Below are 14,659 nucleotides of genomic sequence, written 5' to 3' on the forward strand. Positions count from 1 at the left end.
TTTCCCTCTGTCTTTACCCTCACCTTCTCCCCCTGTGCTTTCCCTCTTTGTCTTTGCCCTCACCTTCTCCCCCTGTGCTTTCCCTCTTTGTCTTTGCCCTCACCTTCTCTCCCTGTGCTTTCCCTCTTTGTCTTTGCCCTCACCTTCTCCCCTTTTGCTTTCCTTCTTTTTCTTTGCCCTCACCTTCTCTCCCTGTCTTTTCCCTCTTTGTCTTTGCCCTCACCTTCTCCCCTTGTGCTTTCCCTCTTTGTCTTTGCCCTCACCTTCTCCCCCTGTGCTTTCCCTCTTTGGCTTTGCCCTCACCTTTTCCCCCTGTGCTTTCCCTCTTTGTCTTTACCCTCACCTTCTCCCCCTGTGCTTTCCCTCTTTGTCTTTACCCTCACCTTCTCCCCCTGTGCTTTCCCTCTTTGTCTTTGCCCTCACCTTCTCCCCCTGTGCTTTCCTTCTTTGTCTTTGCCCTCACCTTCTCTCCCTGTGTTTTCCCTCTTTGTCTTTGCCCTCACCTTCTCCCCTTGTGCTTTCCCTCTTTGTCTTTGCCCTCACCTTCTCCCCCTGTGCTTTCCCTCTTTGGCTTTGCCCTCACCTTTTCCCCCTGTGCTTTCCCTCTTTGTCTTTACCCTCACCTTCTCCCCCTGTGCTTTCCCTCTTTGTCTTTGCCCTCACCTTCTCCCCCTGTGCTTTCCCTCTTTGTCTTTGCCCTCACCTTCTCCCCCTGTGCTTTCCTTCTTTGTCTTTGCCCTCACCTTCTCCCCCTGTGCTTTCCCTCTTTGTCTTTGCCCTCACCTTCTCCCCCTGTGCTTTCCCTCTTTGTCTTTGCCTTCACCTTCTCCCCCTGTGCTTTCCTTCATTGTCTTTGCCCTCACCTTCTCCCCCTGTGCTTTCCCTCTTTGTCTTTGTCCTCACCTTCTCCCCCTGTGCTTCCCCCCTTTGTCTCTGCCTTTGCCCTCGCCCTCGCTCTTACCCCTGTGCTTTCCCCCTTTGTCTCTGCCTTTGCCCTCGCCCTCGCTCTTACCCCTGTGCTTTCCCCCTTTGTCTCTGCCTTTGCCCTCGCCCTCACTCTTACCCCTGTGCTTTCCCCCTTTGTCTCTGCCTTTGCCCTCGCCCTCGCTCTTACCCCTGTGCTTTCCCCCTTTGTCTCTGCCTTTGCCCTCGCCCTCGCTCTTACCCCTGTGCTTTCACCCTTTGTCTCTGCCTCTGCCCTCGCCCTCGCTCTTACCCCTGTGCTTTCCCCCTTTGTCTCTGCCTTTGCCCTCGCCCTCACTCTTACCCCTGTGCTTTCCCCCTTTGTCTCTGCCTTTGCCCTCGCCCTCGCTCTTACCCCTGTGCTTTCCCCCTTTGTCTCTGCCTTTGCCCTCGCCCTCGCTCTTACCCCTGTGCTTTCCCCCTTTGTCTCTGCCTTTGCCCTCGCCCTCGCTCTTACTCCTGTGCTTCCCTTTCCTTAGCCGCTCCCCCTCCTGTATTTCTATTCGTTCTCACTTCTGACCGATTGTGGAGATTGTACTGCAAATTGTTCATGTTAGTGTATTACTGTTCAAAGATAATTGCGCTTGTATCTGAAAACTACGTACTATGTAATTGATTTTTATCACATTGTTAACTATTGCTTGTGTTGCGTCTTGTCGGTTCTTTAGAGTAAAGTAAGACTGTTAAAGCTGCTTCATTGAGAATATTGCTGAGAACCTTGCTGTTAGTGTGGCTTACTGTGGGTAGTGTTCATACCGTACTGCATCTCGTTAGTGTTTCATTGATTCAAAAGATTTTTGACAAGCGGTTTTGAACCTAGGACTCTAAAAGTAACTAGCGAGTGTTGAAGTGGTGTGACGACTTTGACTTTTTAAACATGCCGAATAGAGGAAGACCTCAGAAAGGCGCTGAGGTGAATAGCGGGCCAACAACTAGAAGTCAGTCAACGGATAGTCTCCCCCTGATAGTAGAAGGCTCCGATAGGCTCGTCCGTGACTCAGTTGCTGCGATGGAGGGAGAAATGACTATGATAGAAGAATTCTATCAGAGGATGGCGGCTCTAATGGCCCAAAATGAAAGTAATTTGCTAGCCAAAATTGAGGAACTCGCTAGGAAAACCGATGAGCAGGCCCGAACTAACAATCATCGGCTTGATAGGCTCGAGGAGCATTTACATGTGGGTCAGGGAGTGGAAGATGAAGCAGCTCAGACCAGTGGACTGGAGGCTCCTCTCGGAGTTACCCAGAGACTTCGAGTCCTGTTGAAAGAGCAGCACCACAGTTTGCTACAACAGCACCTGAAGTAGTAGATAGGCCTCCTCCGAGAACTGCCATAATGGATGGGCTCACACGAGAGGTTCTCCTAGAGTGGGAAAAGAGGCTTCTCGAAAAGGAAAGGGACCTCGACAGGGATAGGCGGGAATTTCAACAGAGCTCCAGGGGGGTAGCCTCAAGCCTAAGTCGCCCGGATCTTGGTAGCCTTAATTATGACTATCACAGGCGTCCCCAGCAGACCGCCTTTCCAGAGCCACCTAGGGTACCCAACCCAGGTCCTGTGCCTCTCCTCTCTGAGAGACCTACGCAGTGCACAAGAGCTCATGCGACTGTGGCTCCTGAAGTGCCAACTTCAAACTTTATGTTAAGACGCCCGCCATCTCTCGAAACTGACCAACCAGTCTCCTATGCAATTAGCAGCAGGGATAATGTCCCCCACTTCAAAGGGGAGGTTTCAGCTTGCGACTCGCTAACAAGGAACCAGGAAATTGAATCCTGGATTAGGTCAATTGAGAACCTTGTCCGTCCTCCTACTGGCGAAGCCTTCATTAGAACTGCCAGAGCAAATTGCCGTGGAAGGGCTGAAACTATAATTAATTCAGTAACTTTTGATCTCATCACTGACTGGGACAATTTCAAACTAGAGCTGAGAAGGAAATTTAGAGGGACATACACAGCAGCAGATTTTTATAAAGTGCTATATGACCATACCATGAACGATTTGCAAGCCCCCATGAATTTCTATCTGCAGATCGAAGCCTCTGTATATCAAGGCTTTAGAGATCATAGGGAGGCTATTGGTGACCCTAGCGAGCTCATCCGAAGGGTTTTTCTGTCGGGAGTGCCAGACTGGCTGCGAGATTTTCTTGCATTGAAGGATGACTGTTCTTCACAACAGTTGGCCGAAACGGCTCAAAGAGTTTGGAACTCCAGAAATGGCATAAGACACGGCCGTTCGACTACCCGTCATCAGTCGCCAAACTCGCTCCCGGAGGAGTACATCAGACGACCCTTTACAGAACGACCATATAGACCCAGGGAGTTGTATAGCCTACACCCTGTAGCTGTAAACCCTCCAACTGTGTCCATGCCAGCGTCTCCACAGAGGCGACCGCCCTCAAATGTGTGGTGTGACTTCCACCAAAGCACCACCCATAGCAGTAACGAATGTAGGGCGTTAGCAATTTCTAGGTCACCCCCGAGGTCAGGCCCTTATAACTGTTATAGGTGTGGTCAAAATGGTCACATGGCCCGGGAATGTCCCTTTCCTCGGCGCCAGGGAGACAGAGCTCCGAGTCCCACTGGCAGATTCGGGAGGAGCCAGCCAGGCATGCCCTATTCAACCCATAGGAACCCCGAGGAGCATTCTGGAATTGAGAGTGCACGAGATGGACGAGCGACCTCTCGTGGCACTCAATGTTAACGGCAGGTCCATCCTCTGCTTTATAGATACTGGGTCGCAAATCACCCTCATTAAGCCCAGTGCTCTAGGAGAGATTGATCACGACAATTCATTACCAAAGAAACCCTCCTTGAAGACCTTACAAGGGATTTCTGGAAAGCCTTTCATATCTACAACAGAGGTCTAGGAGAGATTGATCACGACAATTCATTACCAAAGAAACCCTCCTTGAAGACCTTACAAGGGATTTCTGGAAAGCCTTTCATATCTACGACAGAGGTCTGTCTAGGTTTCAACCTTAAGGAAGGTCTGATCCATTACCATAGGACCACCGTAGCAGATCTGGACTTTCCAGGAGAAGTTCTACTTGGGATAGACTTCCTGAGAAGTGCAAGTTTTACTTTGCAGTCCGCCGCCCATTCTTCGACCGGCACACTAACTTTGGAAGACTGCCGCTTCCCAGTCGTGTATACAGAAGCAAAATCTCTTAAGATAGCTTGCCTTAAAAGTAAAGCTGATAAATCACTGCAGACAATTCTCACCGACTCTGCCCAGGAAAATAAGGGTGAGGCAACAGTGCATCTCGCAAAGAAGACAGAGATTCCCTCACATTCTGGTATATTTCTTGAGGGATGCGTGTCACGCTTAGGGCCAGCAGATGGGGACGTGTTACTGACCCCCACTATCTCAGACTCTCTGACTTTGCCATACTCATTGATCTCGCTTGCCAAGAGGCGCTGTAGTATTTGGGCCATAAACCCTTCACCACGACCAATGAGGCTAAATTGTGGGACAAGACTCGGCACCGTATCGTTAGTCAATACAATCTACAGCAGCAACTCCGAGTCTGTAGAACCTGGAAGGGAGATTAGGGGTGCCCGCAGCGGCGACGAGGAACCTGGAAGGGAGATGATTAGGGGTGCCCGCAGCGGCGACGAGGAACCTGGAAGGGAGATGATTAGGGGTGCCCGCAGCGGCGACAAGGAACCTGGAAGGAAACTGATTAGGGGTGCCCACAGTGGCAACAAGGAACCTGAAAGGGAGATGATTAGTGGTGCCCGCAGTGGCGACGAGGAACCTGGAAAGGAAGAGATAGTTAGTGCCCACAGCAGTGATATACTGGCTCCTTGGGAATTGCAAGGGACCGCAGTTAGTGCTCAGAGCAGTGACGTGAGATGCCTGAAACTTGGGGAAGAAATTAGCATCTCTGCAGATCAGATAGACATGGAAGCCTCAGGGCTTGAGGATCAGTCTTGCTGGGAGGGAATTGGTGCCAGTATCAGCAGAGGTCCTGTCGAAGATTCCCCTGCAGCAGATTTTGAGTATGATTCAGAGCTAGAATGGGATTATACTGAGTACCACATTTTAGAGGACATTAATGAAGAGACAGACACAGATATCGAAGATGCGGTGTTATCCCCCTCAATAGCCATCGCTACTTGTGAGGCAGCAGAGGAGCAAGGTATCCTGGACTCTAAGGAATTCGAAGCTTTATCTTTAGAGTACCTAACCAATGAACAGAAAACTGAAATCTTACAGTTACTTGCACAACACCAAGAATTATTTGATGGTGGAGAGGAAACCATTGGCCTTGTCCCAGGAATTTGCCACCAGATTAACACTGGCGATGCCAAGCCCACATGTATCAGGCAATGGAGGCTGCCTCATGCTACAAAGCAGACCATCCGTCAACAGTGCGAGTCGATGTTACAGGCTGGTGTGATAGAGCCATCCACTAGCCCTTGGCTTAGCCCGGTCGTTCTGGTTAAGAAAAAGGATGGTAGCCTGCGCTTCTGTGTCGATTACCGTGCCCTTAATGCAGTAACTGTTAAGGATACATACCCTCTTCCTCGAATAGATGCCCTCATTGACGAACTAGGACCGATGGACACCTTCACTACTCTTGATGCCAGGGCAGCTTACTGGGCAGTCGAGGTAGAGCCCAAAGACCGTCCAAAGACAGCATTTTCTGATGGCTACAGATTATTTCAGTTCTGCCGCCTCCCATTTGGTTTGTCCACTGCCCCGACTACATTTCAACGTACAATGAATGTAATACTAGCCTCAGTACTAGGCAAGCACACTCTAGATGATGTCGTGATTTATAGCAGGGGATTTTCGCAACATCTGAAGGATTTGCAGGAGACCTTGACCATACTTTCAGCAGCAGGTCTTAAGCTGAATTTAGACAAATGTACTTTCGCAGCCACCACGATAAATTTCCTCGGGTTTACGATCACTCCTGAGGGTGTGCTGCCTAATAAGGAAAAAGTAATGGCAATCTCACAAATGAAACCACCTCGCAACATTAAAGAAGTTTGCAGGTTTCTTGGCTGTACTGGGTTCTTCCGTAAGCATATCCCTGGTTATGCAAACATCTCGTCACCACTGCACCTCTTGCTTAAGAAGAACCATAAATGGTCTTGGGGTCCAGAACAACAAAAGTCCTTTGACGAGTTAAAGGAGCGTTTGGTTTCATCACCAATCCTTCGCCAACCCGTTTTTAGCCGGGAGTTTGAACTCCATACGGATGCCTCAGCCCTTGCCATTGGCTCATGTCTCATGCAGAGGGATGAAGACGGTAATCCACATGCCATAGCGTACAATAGCAGGAAATTTAGGCCTGCAGAAACAAGATATCCTGCTATTGATCTTGAGGCTTTGAGTGTTGTAGAGGGTGTACGGGTCTTCGATTCTTACCTCTATGGAAGACATTTTATAATATATACTGACCACCGGCCTCTAATTTATGTCTTCAGTAAGAAAACCAAGTTTCCCAGGATGACTCGTTATGCCCATGACCTCTCATTTTATACGTTCAAGATAAGGTACAAAGAAGGCCCCACAAACCATGTTCCAGACCTTCTGTCAAGGCAAATAGCCCAGGCTAAAGTCCTTCCCGAGGATGGTTCCCCAGTGCAATTAGCGGCATTAGCTATTACCGAGCTCTCTCCTGAATGCATTGCCCAAAAGCAATTGCAAGATCCCCAGCTTGCCGATCTCAGGCGTTATTTGATTGATGGGACAGTCCCAAAGAAAAAGTGGCCTCTTCCTCTAGATGAATTTGAAGTTAAAGATGGTGTCCTGCATAGACTGAAGCATCTTCATGATCGAGTAACTTACCAGTTAGTAGTTCCCAACTCCCTAAAGAACTCAGCTCTGAAAGTTGCTCATCTGCCGCCTTTAGCTTCCCATCCGGGTGTTCAGAGGACATATGAGAATGCCAAGGCCATGTATTACTGGGCCAATATGCTTAGGGATTGCAAGGAGTATGTTGCAAACTGCCAAGTATGTCAGCAGTCCCGAGGTAATCCCCAAAAGGTTCCAATGGCACACCCTCCACTTGCCCAATACCCACTTGAGCGTGTGTCAATGGACATTATGGACTTTGGCCCCACTATACCGGTACGGTATGGTTTGTCGATTTTAGACCAACATTCACGGTGGCTACAGATTGTGCCATTAAGGAGAGTCACTGCAGCCTCTGTCCACCGTGCTTTTGTAGATCACTGGGTGACATTATTTGGTCCACCTCGTGTTATACAAACAGACAATGGGGTACAGTTCACTAGTGGTCTATTTAGGGAGCTGGTTAAAATGATGCACTCTAGCCATCATTTTACAATCCGTTACCACCCCCAGGCGAACGGATTGATAGAAAGAACCAACAGAGTTGTAAAGTCTGCCCTCACTTCACTTGTAAACATGCGCCCTAGAATCTGGCACCAATTTGTGCCAGAGCTGAGACTCCAAATTAATACCGCCATTCACAGAAGTACTCATGAGCAGCCGCTTTACTTGCTCACGGGTCGACATGCTAATTTCCCTGTCGGCCTCACCAATGAGGCGGTATTTGCAGAGAATATGAATTTAAAGGAACGTCTCAGTGAGGCACGCAAAGCAGCTGTTGCGGCCTCAAATGAATCGAGGAGTACCTATGGCAAATACTATAACCGTGGTAAAAAGGAAAATTTTCAACCAGACCTTGGTGCACTAGTTTGGTATTATGATCTTCGGAAGATCACAGGTGCAATTCCCCTTCTATCTGGCAGATGGAGAGGTCCTGCCAGAGTGGTAGCTCGTCTTGGGCCCGTGTCATTTGGAGTTAGATATGTGCACACAGATGTACAAATTAAAGCTCATGCCAATCATCTAAAGCCATTCAGGACCTCGCATGAATTGTCCTATGAGTCTGAGGACGAACCGGATGAGCCTTATCATGACTATCCCCCAGAGGTTGCAGACCAGGAAAGTCCCATGAATATGCAACTGGCTAATGTACCAGATCTCCCTGGTGTAGCAGTTCCTGAGTTACCAAACGTGGCATACGAAGTGGACTCTTCTCCACCTGTTGGTACAGGTGATGCTGACTCGCAGCAAGGATTTTCCATGACAGGAGCACGTCCTAGGATATCAGTTGCGATCACATGGGCCTATTTCTGAACCCGACAATGCCAGTGCTTAGTGCATCACGTGTTTAAGTGCATAGTGTTGAGATGCAGTGCATTTTTGGAAAGTGAATATAGTATTTAAGCCAACCAAACGAAACGAGTAGAACACTGAGAAAATTTAGTTCACCAGTTTATTTAAAGCAGCTAGCGTTGATTTGTAGTATTGAATTTGTATTCTTTTTGTAATGTAGTTTGAAATAACTGTTCATGTGAATATTGTGATATATTTGAATATTTGCCTTTATTGATATGTCGACTTGATATTGTTGCCATATATATTGGAAACCTTGTGGTTGTATGGTTTGGCAGCTTGTGCACACGTCCAGCTCCACATACACCTTAGCTTTTAAGGCATGTAATCGGGCTCAGGCCTTCCTTTTCTTCTGTTTCCAGGTCGTCTCCGCTGACGCTCCGACCCCATGGCATTGGAGGGTTGTGAGGTCTCCGATTCCCCCCCCCCCCTCGTTCCTCCATCCTGTACCATGCCCCCTGCTTTCTCCCTCCTTTATCATCCTCCTTACCCTTGTTTCCCTTAGCTCCCCCCCCTGTCTTACCTCTATTCCTCTTCCCCTTTTCTACTCCTTTCCTTCCTCTCCCTCTCCTTTTCCCCTTTTCCACTCCTATCCTTCCTCCCCTCGCCCTCTTTCCTCATTTTACTTTTTCTCTGAAACCTGTTCTGTTTTATTTCGTTTTCTTTCGCCTTTTTACCTACGTTCCTTCGTTTTCTATTACCCCTTCCCCTTTCGTTTCTTTCGTTCACTCTCATCTATCCTCGTTTTCATTTCCTTTCTATTCTTTCCCCTCTATGCAAATCTCCTCGTCTTCTATTTTTCCCCTTTTCTTTAAGTCATCTTACTCATTTCTTTCGTTTCCATCTCTTGGCTTTCGCTTAGATTTCCCCTTTCGTTCTTTTTCTTATTTCTTTCCTTTTCTTAATCTTACGTCCGTGTACCTACCCCCTATCCTCCACCCTACCACCTTACCTGTCCCCTTGATACCCCCGATCCTTGGTCCCGAATCCTGCTCCGAACCTTGGGTAATCCGGCGGGCGGCGCTCAAACACGCTGGAGATGATTCCCGCCCACACACACGCTACACCTCGCTTACATTGCTGCCCTAAGAATGATGTATATACGTGTTAAATAATAAAAACAAACTTATTAGTGATTGTTTTCGAGTTTCCCTCTTGGGCTTCGAATCCTTCGAATCCCTGAGTGGCCGAATAAGCCAGGTGGCAAGTCATTTTTATATTTATTCTTTTGCGAGATTTCATCGGCCTTTGCTTAAAATGAAGTCTCCTTTTTAAACTAGATAAGAGCCTAAATATTTATCATTTTTATATATTTATTTCAATGGTTTTTAAAGAAACTATTTTCATACCCTCCCCCCCCTGACGTATTTTAGAAACTTTTCCTTTTGCTTTAAGATAAACTTAAAACTTTAAAAATTACTTTTAATGTCAATTTAATTAATATTCTTTTGTTTTTATCCTGGCTACTTATTTTATGAATTTCTGAATATTTTTCTTTTACGCTCACGACCTGCCACGTCACCTGCAGGCCACTCCAGGACACTGTGTCCCCGGCAGGCCACTCCAGGACACTGTGTCCCCTGCAGGCCACTCCAGGACACTGTGTCCCCTGCAGGCCACTCCAGGACACTGTGTCCCCTGCAGGCCACTCCAGGACACTGTGTCCCCTGCAGGCCACTCCAGGACACTGTGTCCCCTGCAGGCCACTGTGTCCCCGGCAGGCCACTCCAGGACACTGTGTCCCCGGCAGGCCACTCCAGGACACTGTGTCCCCGGCAGGCCACTCCAGGACACTGTGTCCCCGGCAGGCCACTCCAGGACACTGTGTCCCCGGCAGGCCACTCCAGGACACTGTCCCCGGCAGGCCACTCCAGGACACTGTGTCCCCGGCAGGCCACTCCAGGACACTGTGTCCCCGGCAGGCCACTCCAGGACACTGTGTCCCCGGCAGGCCACTCCAGGACACTGTGTCCCCGGCAGGCCACTCCAGGACACTGTGTCCCCGGCAGGCCACTCCAGGACACTGTGTCCCCGGCAGGCCACTCCAGGACACTGTGTCCCCGGCAGGCCACTCCAGGACACTGTGTCCCCTGCAGGCCACTCCAGGACACTGTGTCCCCTGCAGGCCACTCCAGGACACTGTGTCCCCTGCAGGCCACTCCAGGGCACTGTGTCCCCTGCAGGCCACTCCAGGACACTGTGTCCTCTGCAGCTCATTTTTTTAAATCCTGCACATGCGCAGAAGGGACAAGTTAATCACACCAATCATGTACTGTTACGTCACATGTCCGTCATGAACTTCATGGGTGCCATTGCTTGAGTTGCCATTCAGAGTTATATTCGGCAATAACATCGATCGTCTTTGAATTTTCATACTTAGTATCTAATATGAAAATGAAATTGTATCAAATATTCTGATAAAGGAAATAACTTATGCTAATGAATATAAAAACAATATAATCCCACGAGGAGTCTTTGAATTTAAGAGGCTGCGGGCATGGAACTCATATTTCCAGGTTAATGAAACATAAATTATATGGTCAAGGTCACACAAGTTGACGTTTTAAATCAAACATGAACCAGTGTTTTAAAGAAGAATTATGTGCAGAGTTTTTCTCAACTACTTTACAACAAAATTAACAAGTATACTTTTCTATGGACCTACTGAACAGCATCCTGAAGAAAACATGTTTCCCTCCTCTAACACGATCCAACGCAGCAAAGAGTTGTCCGAGGAAACTGCGCGATGGATATTAATTAATTGTTGAATGACATTTTTGTACTTGAGTGTCATTGAATAAAGATTGGTTTTATAGTTGTTGGAGCAGTTTCGTTACACATTTTACTACTATAATTATAAGATCGTTATTATAAAAAAAAAAAAAAAAATCATAAATAATATTTCCCTTATAAGTAAGTCTATTTGTGACTCGTAATTATCATATGAAGATCAAACTGCATCTTGAGTGACTGACTACAACTTTCTATAACAATCACCTTTTCTCCAATCTGTAAAAAAATGAATATCAGTTGTCAGAAAAATCTTTTAACAGTGCAATGTCTGAATGCAAATTGCAAGGTTTGTTTATTGAAGTAAACCTTATATCAGAATGCAAATCTTTAGGTAATATCTTTAATACTGTCTTCTATATCATATGCATAGGGACATAAAGGATGAATGTTGAATAGATATCTTTTGGATGATTTTATTGCTTATTTACAGGTATGAGTGCATGACTTGCTCCAAACGCTACCCTACACAACATGCAACACTTGTGTGAAGAGCAACATTGCACAGAAATGTTTCAAATTACCACAGATTTTCAAATTACCACAGATTTTTCAGCAACAAAAAGACATACCTCAGCTCCCACCCTTTAGATTTGTAAAACCTATTCCCACACGCCCAGAAATACGAGACCAGTACCTTCACATCAACAGCAGAGGGCAGAATCATCACAATATCACAGACCTGGGACATCACAAGAATTTATAGAAATTTGAAGAGACAGTCCATTAACTTAAGATTCCAAACAAATCATATTTGAAGCAGATACTCTTGAAGAAATGTGTACAGCAAACAGAGGTACGAACTTTCCTACTTTGATATGATGCTAGTGTTAGTTTTCTATTTTGGGAACATTGGGAGCATAAAGAATTGATTAATAACATGAATAAGTTTTTAATGCCTTGTCTTCAATCATGTAGGTACGTCTAGGATGAAGGGAAGGAAAGGGTGGTCTTCAGAAGCATCTGAGAAGTTCATATTATTACAGAACACTTTAAACAATTAAGAGGCAAAGCAGTGCTGAGATAACAAAGGCAGAAGCTAATTAGCATTATGAAAACATTAGTAAGAGTCTTAGTTTCATGAAATACACATTAAATATATTGAAGCCTAAGGGATGTCTTGAATAGTTTCTTAAATATGATTCCAAAAAAATGCCATTACAAAAAAGAAAGAAAGAAAATAAAAAAAAAAGAAATCTCCCAAAAGAGCGACATTTCTTTTCTCTCCGATATGTTTACATGATAACGGTAGTGATAGAATAATAAGTACGACAGTTTTTTACTGAACATTATTGTCGCGCCGTCTGGCAGCCAAGTGTCGTCTTCGGTACGGACACGGTGGATTAGGATTAAACTAAATACGGTATTAAGAGTTAAGGACGCTACAGAAGACGCCCTATGTCCCCAGCAGGAAGCCACTGCAGGACACTGTCTCCAACAGGAGGCCACTGCAGGATACTGTGTCTCCAGCAGGAGGCCACTGGAAGACACTGTGTCTCCAGCAGGACACTATGTCCACAGCTGGAGGCCACTGTAGGACACTGTGTCTCTAGCAGGAGGCCACTGCAGGACACTATGTCCACAGCTGGAAGCCACTGTAGGACACTGTGTCTCTAACAGGAGGCCACTGCAGGACACTATGTCCACAGCTGGAGGCCACTGTAGGACACTGTGTCTCTAACAGGAGGCCACTGCAGGACACTATGTCCACAGCTGGAGGCCACTGTACGACACTGTGTCTCTAGCAGGAGGCCACTGCAGGACACTATGTCCACAGCTGGAGGCTGGTGTCTCCAGCAGAAGGCTACTGCAGGACGGTGTGTCCCCTGCAGGAGGCCACAGAAGGACGCTGTGTCCCCAGCAGGAGGCTACTGCAGGACACTGTCTCCAGCAAAAGGCCACTGCAGGACATTATGTCACCTGCAGGAGGCAACTGAAGGACGCTGTGTCCTTTGCAGGCCACTGCAGGACACTGTGTCCCCTGTAGGAGTGCACTGCAGGATTGTCTCCAACAGGAGGCCATTGCAGGATACTCTCCAACAGGCCACTGCAGGACACTGTGTCCCCTGAAGGCCACAGCAGGACAATATGGCCCCAGCAGGAGGCCACTGCAGGACACAGCAGGAAGCCACTGCAGGACACTGTCTCCTGCAGGAGGCCTCTGCAGGACACTGTGTCCCCTGCAGGCCACAGCAGGACAATATGGCCCCAGCAGGAGGCCAATGCAGGACACTGTCTCCTGCAGGAGACCACTGCAGGACACTGTGTCTCCAATAGGCCACTGCAGGACACTGTGTCCCCTACAGGAGGCCACTGCAGGACACTGTGTCCCCTACAGGCCACTGCAGGACACTATCCCCTGCAGGAGGCCACTGAAGAACACTGTGTCCCCTGCAGGAGGCCACTGCAGGACACTGCGTCCCCAGCAGAAGGCCACTGCAGGACACTGCCTCCAACAAGAAGCCACTGCAGGACACTGCCTCCAACAGGAGGCCACTGCAGGACACTGCCTCCAACAGGAGGCCACTGCAGGACACTGTTTCCCCTACAGGCCACTGCAGGACACTATCCCCTGCAGGAGGCCACTGCAGAACACTGTGTCCCCTGCAAGAGGCCACTGCAGAACACTGTGTCCCCTGCAGGAGGCCACTGCAGGACACTGTGTCCCGAGCAGAAGGCCACTGCAGGACACTGTGTCTCCAACAGGAGGCCATTGCAGGACACTGTGTCTCCAACAGGAGGCCATTGCAGGACATTGTGTCCCCTGCAGGGCACTGTCTCCAACAGGAGGTCATTGCAGGACACTGTTTCCAGCAGGAGGCGACTGCAGGACACTTGTCTCCAACAGGAGGCCACTGCAGGACATTGTCTCCAACAGGCCACTGCAGGACACTGTCTCCAGCAGGCCACTGAAGGACATTGTCTACAACAAGAGGCCACTGCAGGACACCGTCTCCAACAGGAGGCCACTGCGGGACACTGTCTCCAACAGGAGGCCACTGCAGGACACTGTCTCCAATAGGAGGCCACTGCGGGACACTGTCTCCAACAGGAGGCCACTGCGGGACACTGTCTCCAACAGGAGGCCACTGCGGGACACTGTCTCCAACAGGAGGCCACTGCGGGACACTGTCTCCAACAGGAGGCTACTGCAGGACACTGCGTCCCCTGCAGGAGGCCACTGCAGGACACTGCGTCCCCTGCAGGAGGCCACTGCAGGACACTGTGTAACTTGCAGGAGGCCTCTGCAGGACACTGTGTCCTGCAGTGGCCTCCCTCCCCTTTAAGTGGCCATTGTAGCTCATTCACTCACCTGTACACTGGATGCTGCCGGCACTGTTTCCACCCACATGGTATCAAGTGGGTAGATTGCAACAGACGAGTATTGTATGTGTAGCAGGACACCCGACATTAGAATGAATGAGTGTGAAGAGAACCGGCCAGCATTGTGCAGGCTGATAGGATGCATCTTCGAGTCCCGGATAAGGCGGCGCACTGGTGAAAACAGCTCCTTGGGCAACCGCGCCACCAGACCTGCGTTCGCGTCCCAGAATGTTCGCGTCGCCTCAGCTTCAATCTGCAGGATAGGGTGGTGGTGCATAATTATGTAAACAATTATCAGGAACAAGCACAAATAAAGATATAAGAACAACAGACAAACATACAGCTGAACTCACCTGCATCTTGTATGCAAAATTTGCTGTCAGTCGCCAGTGCGAATAAGCAAAATTAATGCGGTCTCGTTCTC

The 14,659-nt window shown here is 48.4% G+C and overlaps 2 protein-coding genes across 2 annotated transcripts in view; both read right to left on the reverse strand.

The window, feature by feature from the left end:
* Nucleotides 1–1,175: 1,175 nt before the first annotated feature.
* Nucleotides 1,176–1,729, reverse strand: LOC138860066 (uncharacterized). The gene is made up of 2 exons (XM_070116871.1): nt 1,702–1,729; nt 1,176–1,462 (listed from the first exon to the last, which is right to left on the reverse strand). The coding sequence occupies exons 1-2, from the start codon at nt 1,727–1,729 to the stop codon at nt 1,176–1,178; spliced, it is 315 nt and encodes a 104-aa protein (XP_069972972.1).
* Nucleotides 1,730–10,940: 9,211 nt separating this feature from the next.
* LOC138860067 (uncharacterized) overlaps nt 10,941–14,659 on the reverse strand; it is a 25,115-nt gene continuing 21,396 nt past the window's right edge. The window contains exons 4-6 of the mRNA XM_070116873.1: nt 14,589–14,659; nt 14,225–14,488; nt 10,941–11,130 (exon numbers count right to left, since the gene is read on the reverse strand). The exon at nt 14,589–14,659 is cut by the window's right edge and continues 517 nt beyond it. Coding sequence (XP_069972974.1) covers nt 11,041–11,130; nt 14,225–14,488; nt 14,589–14,659 — 425 coding nt within the window. The 3' untranslated portion in view covers nt 10,941–11,040. The remainder of the gene's footprint in view (nt 11,131–14,224; nt 14,489–14,588) is intronic.

Source organism: Penaeus vannamei, chromosome 39, assembly GCF_042767895.1.
Source record: "Penaeus vannamei isolate JL-2024 chromosome 39, ASM4276789v1, whole genome shotgun sequence".
Classification (NCBI taxonomy): Eukaryota; Metazoa; Arthropoda; class Malacostraca; order Decapoda; family Penaeidae; genus Penaeus; species Penaeus vannamei.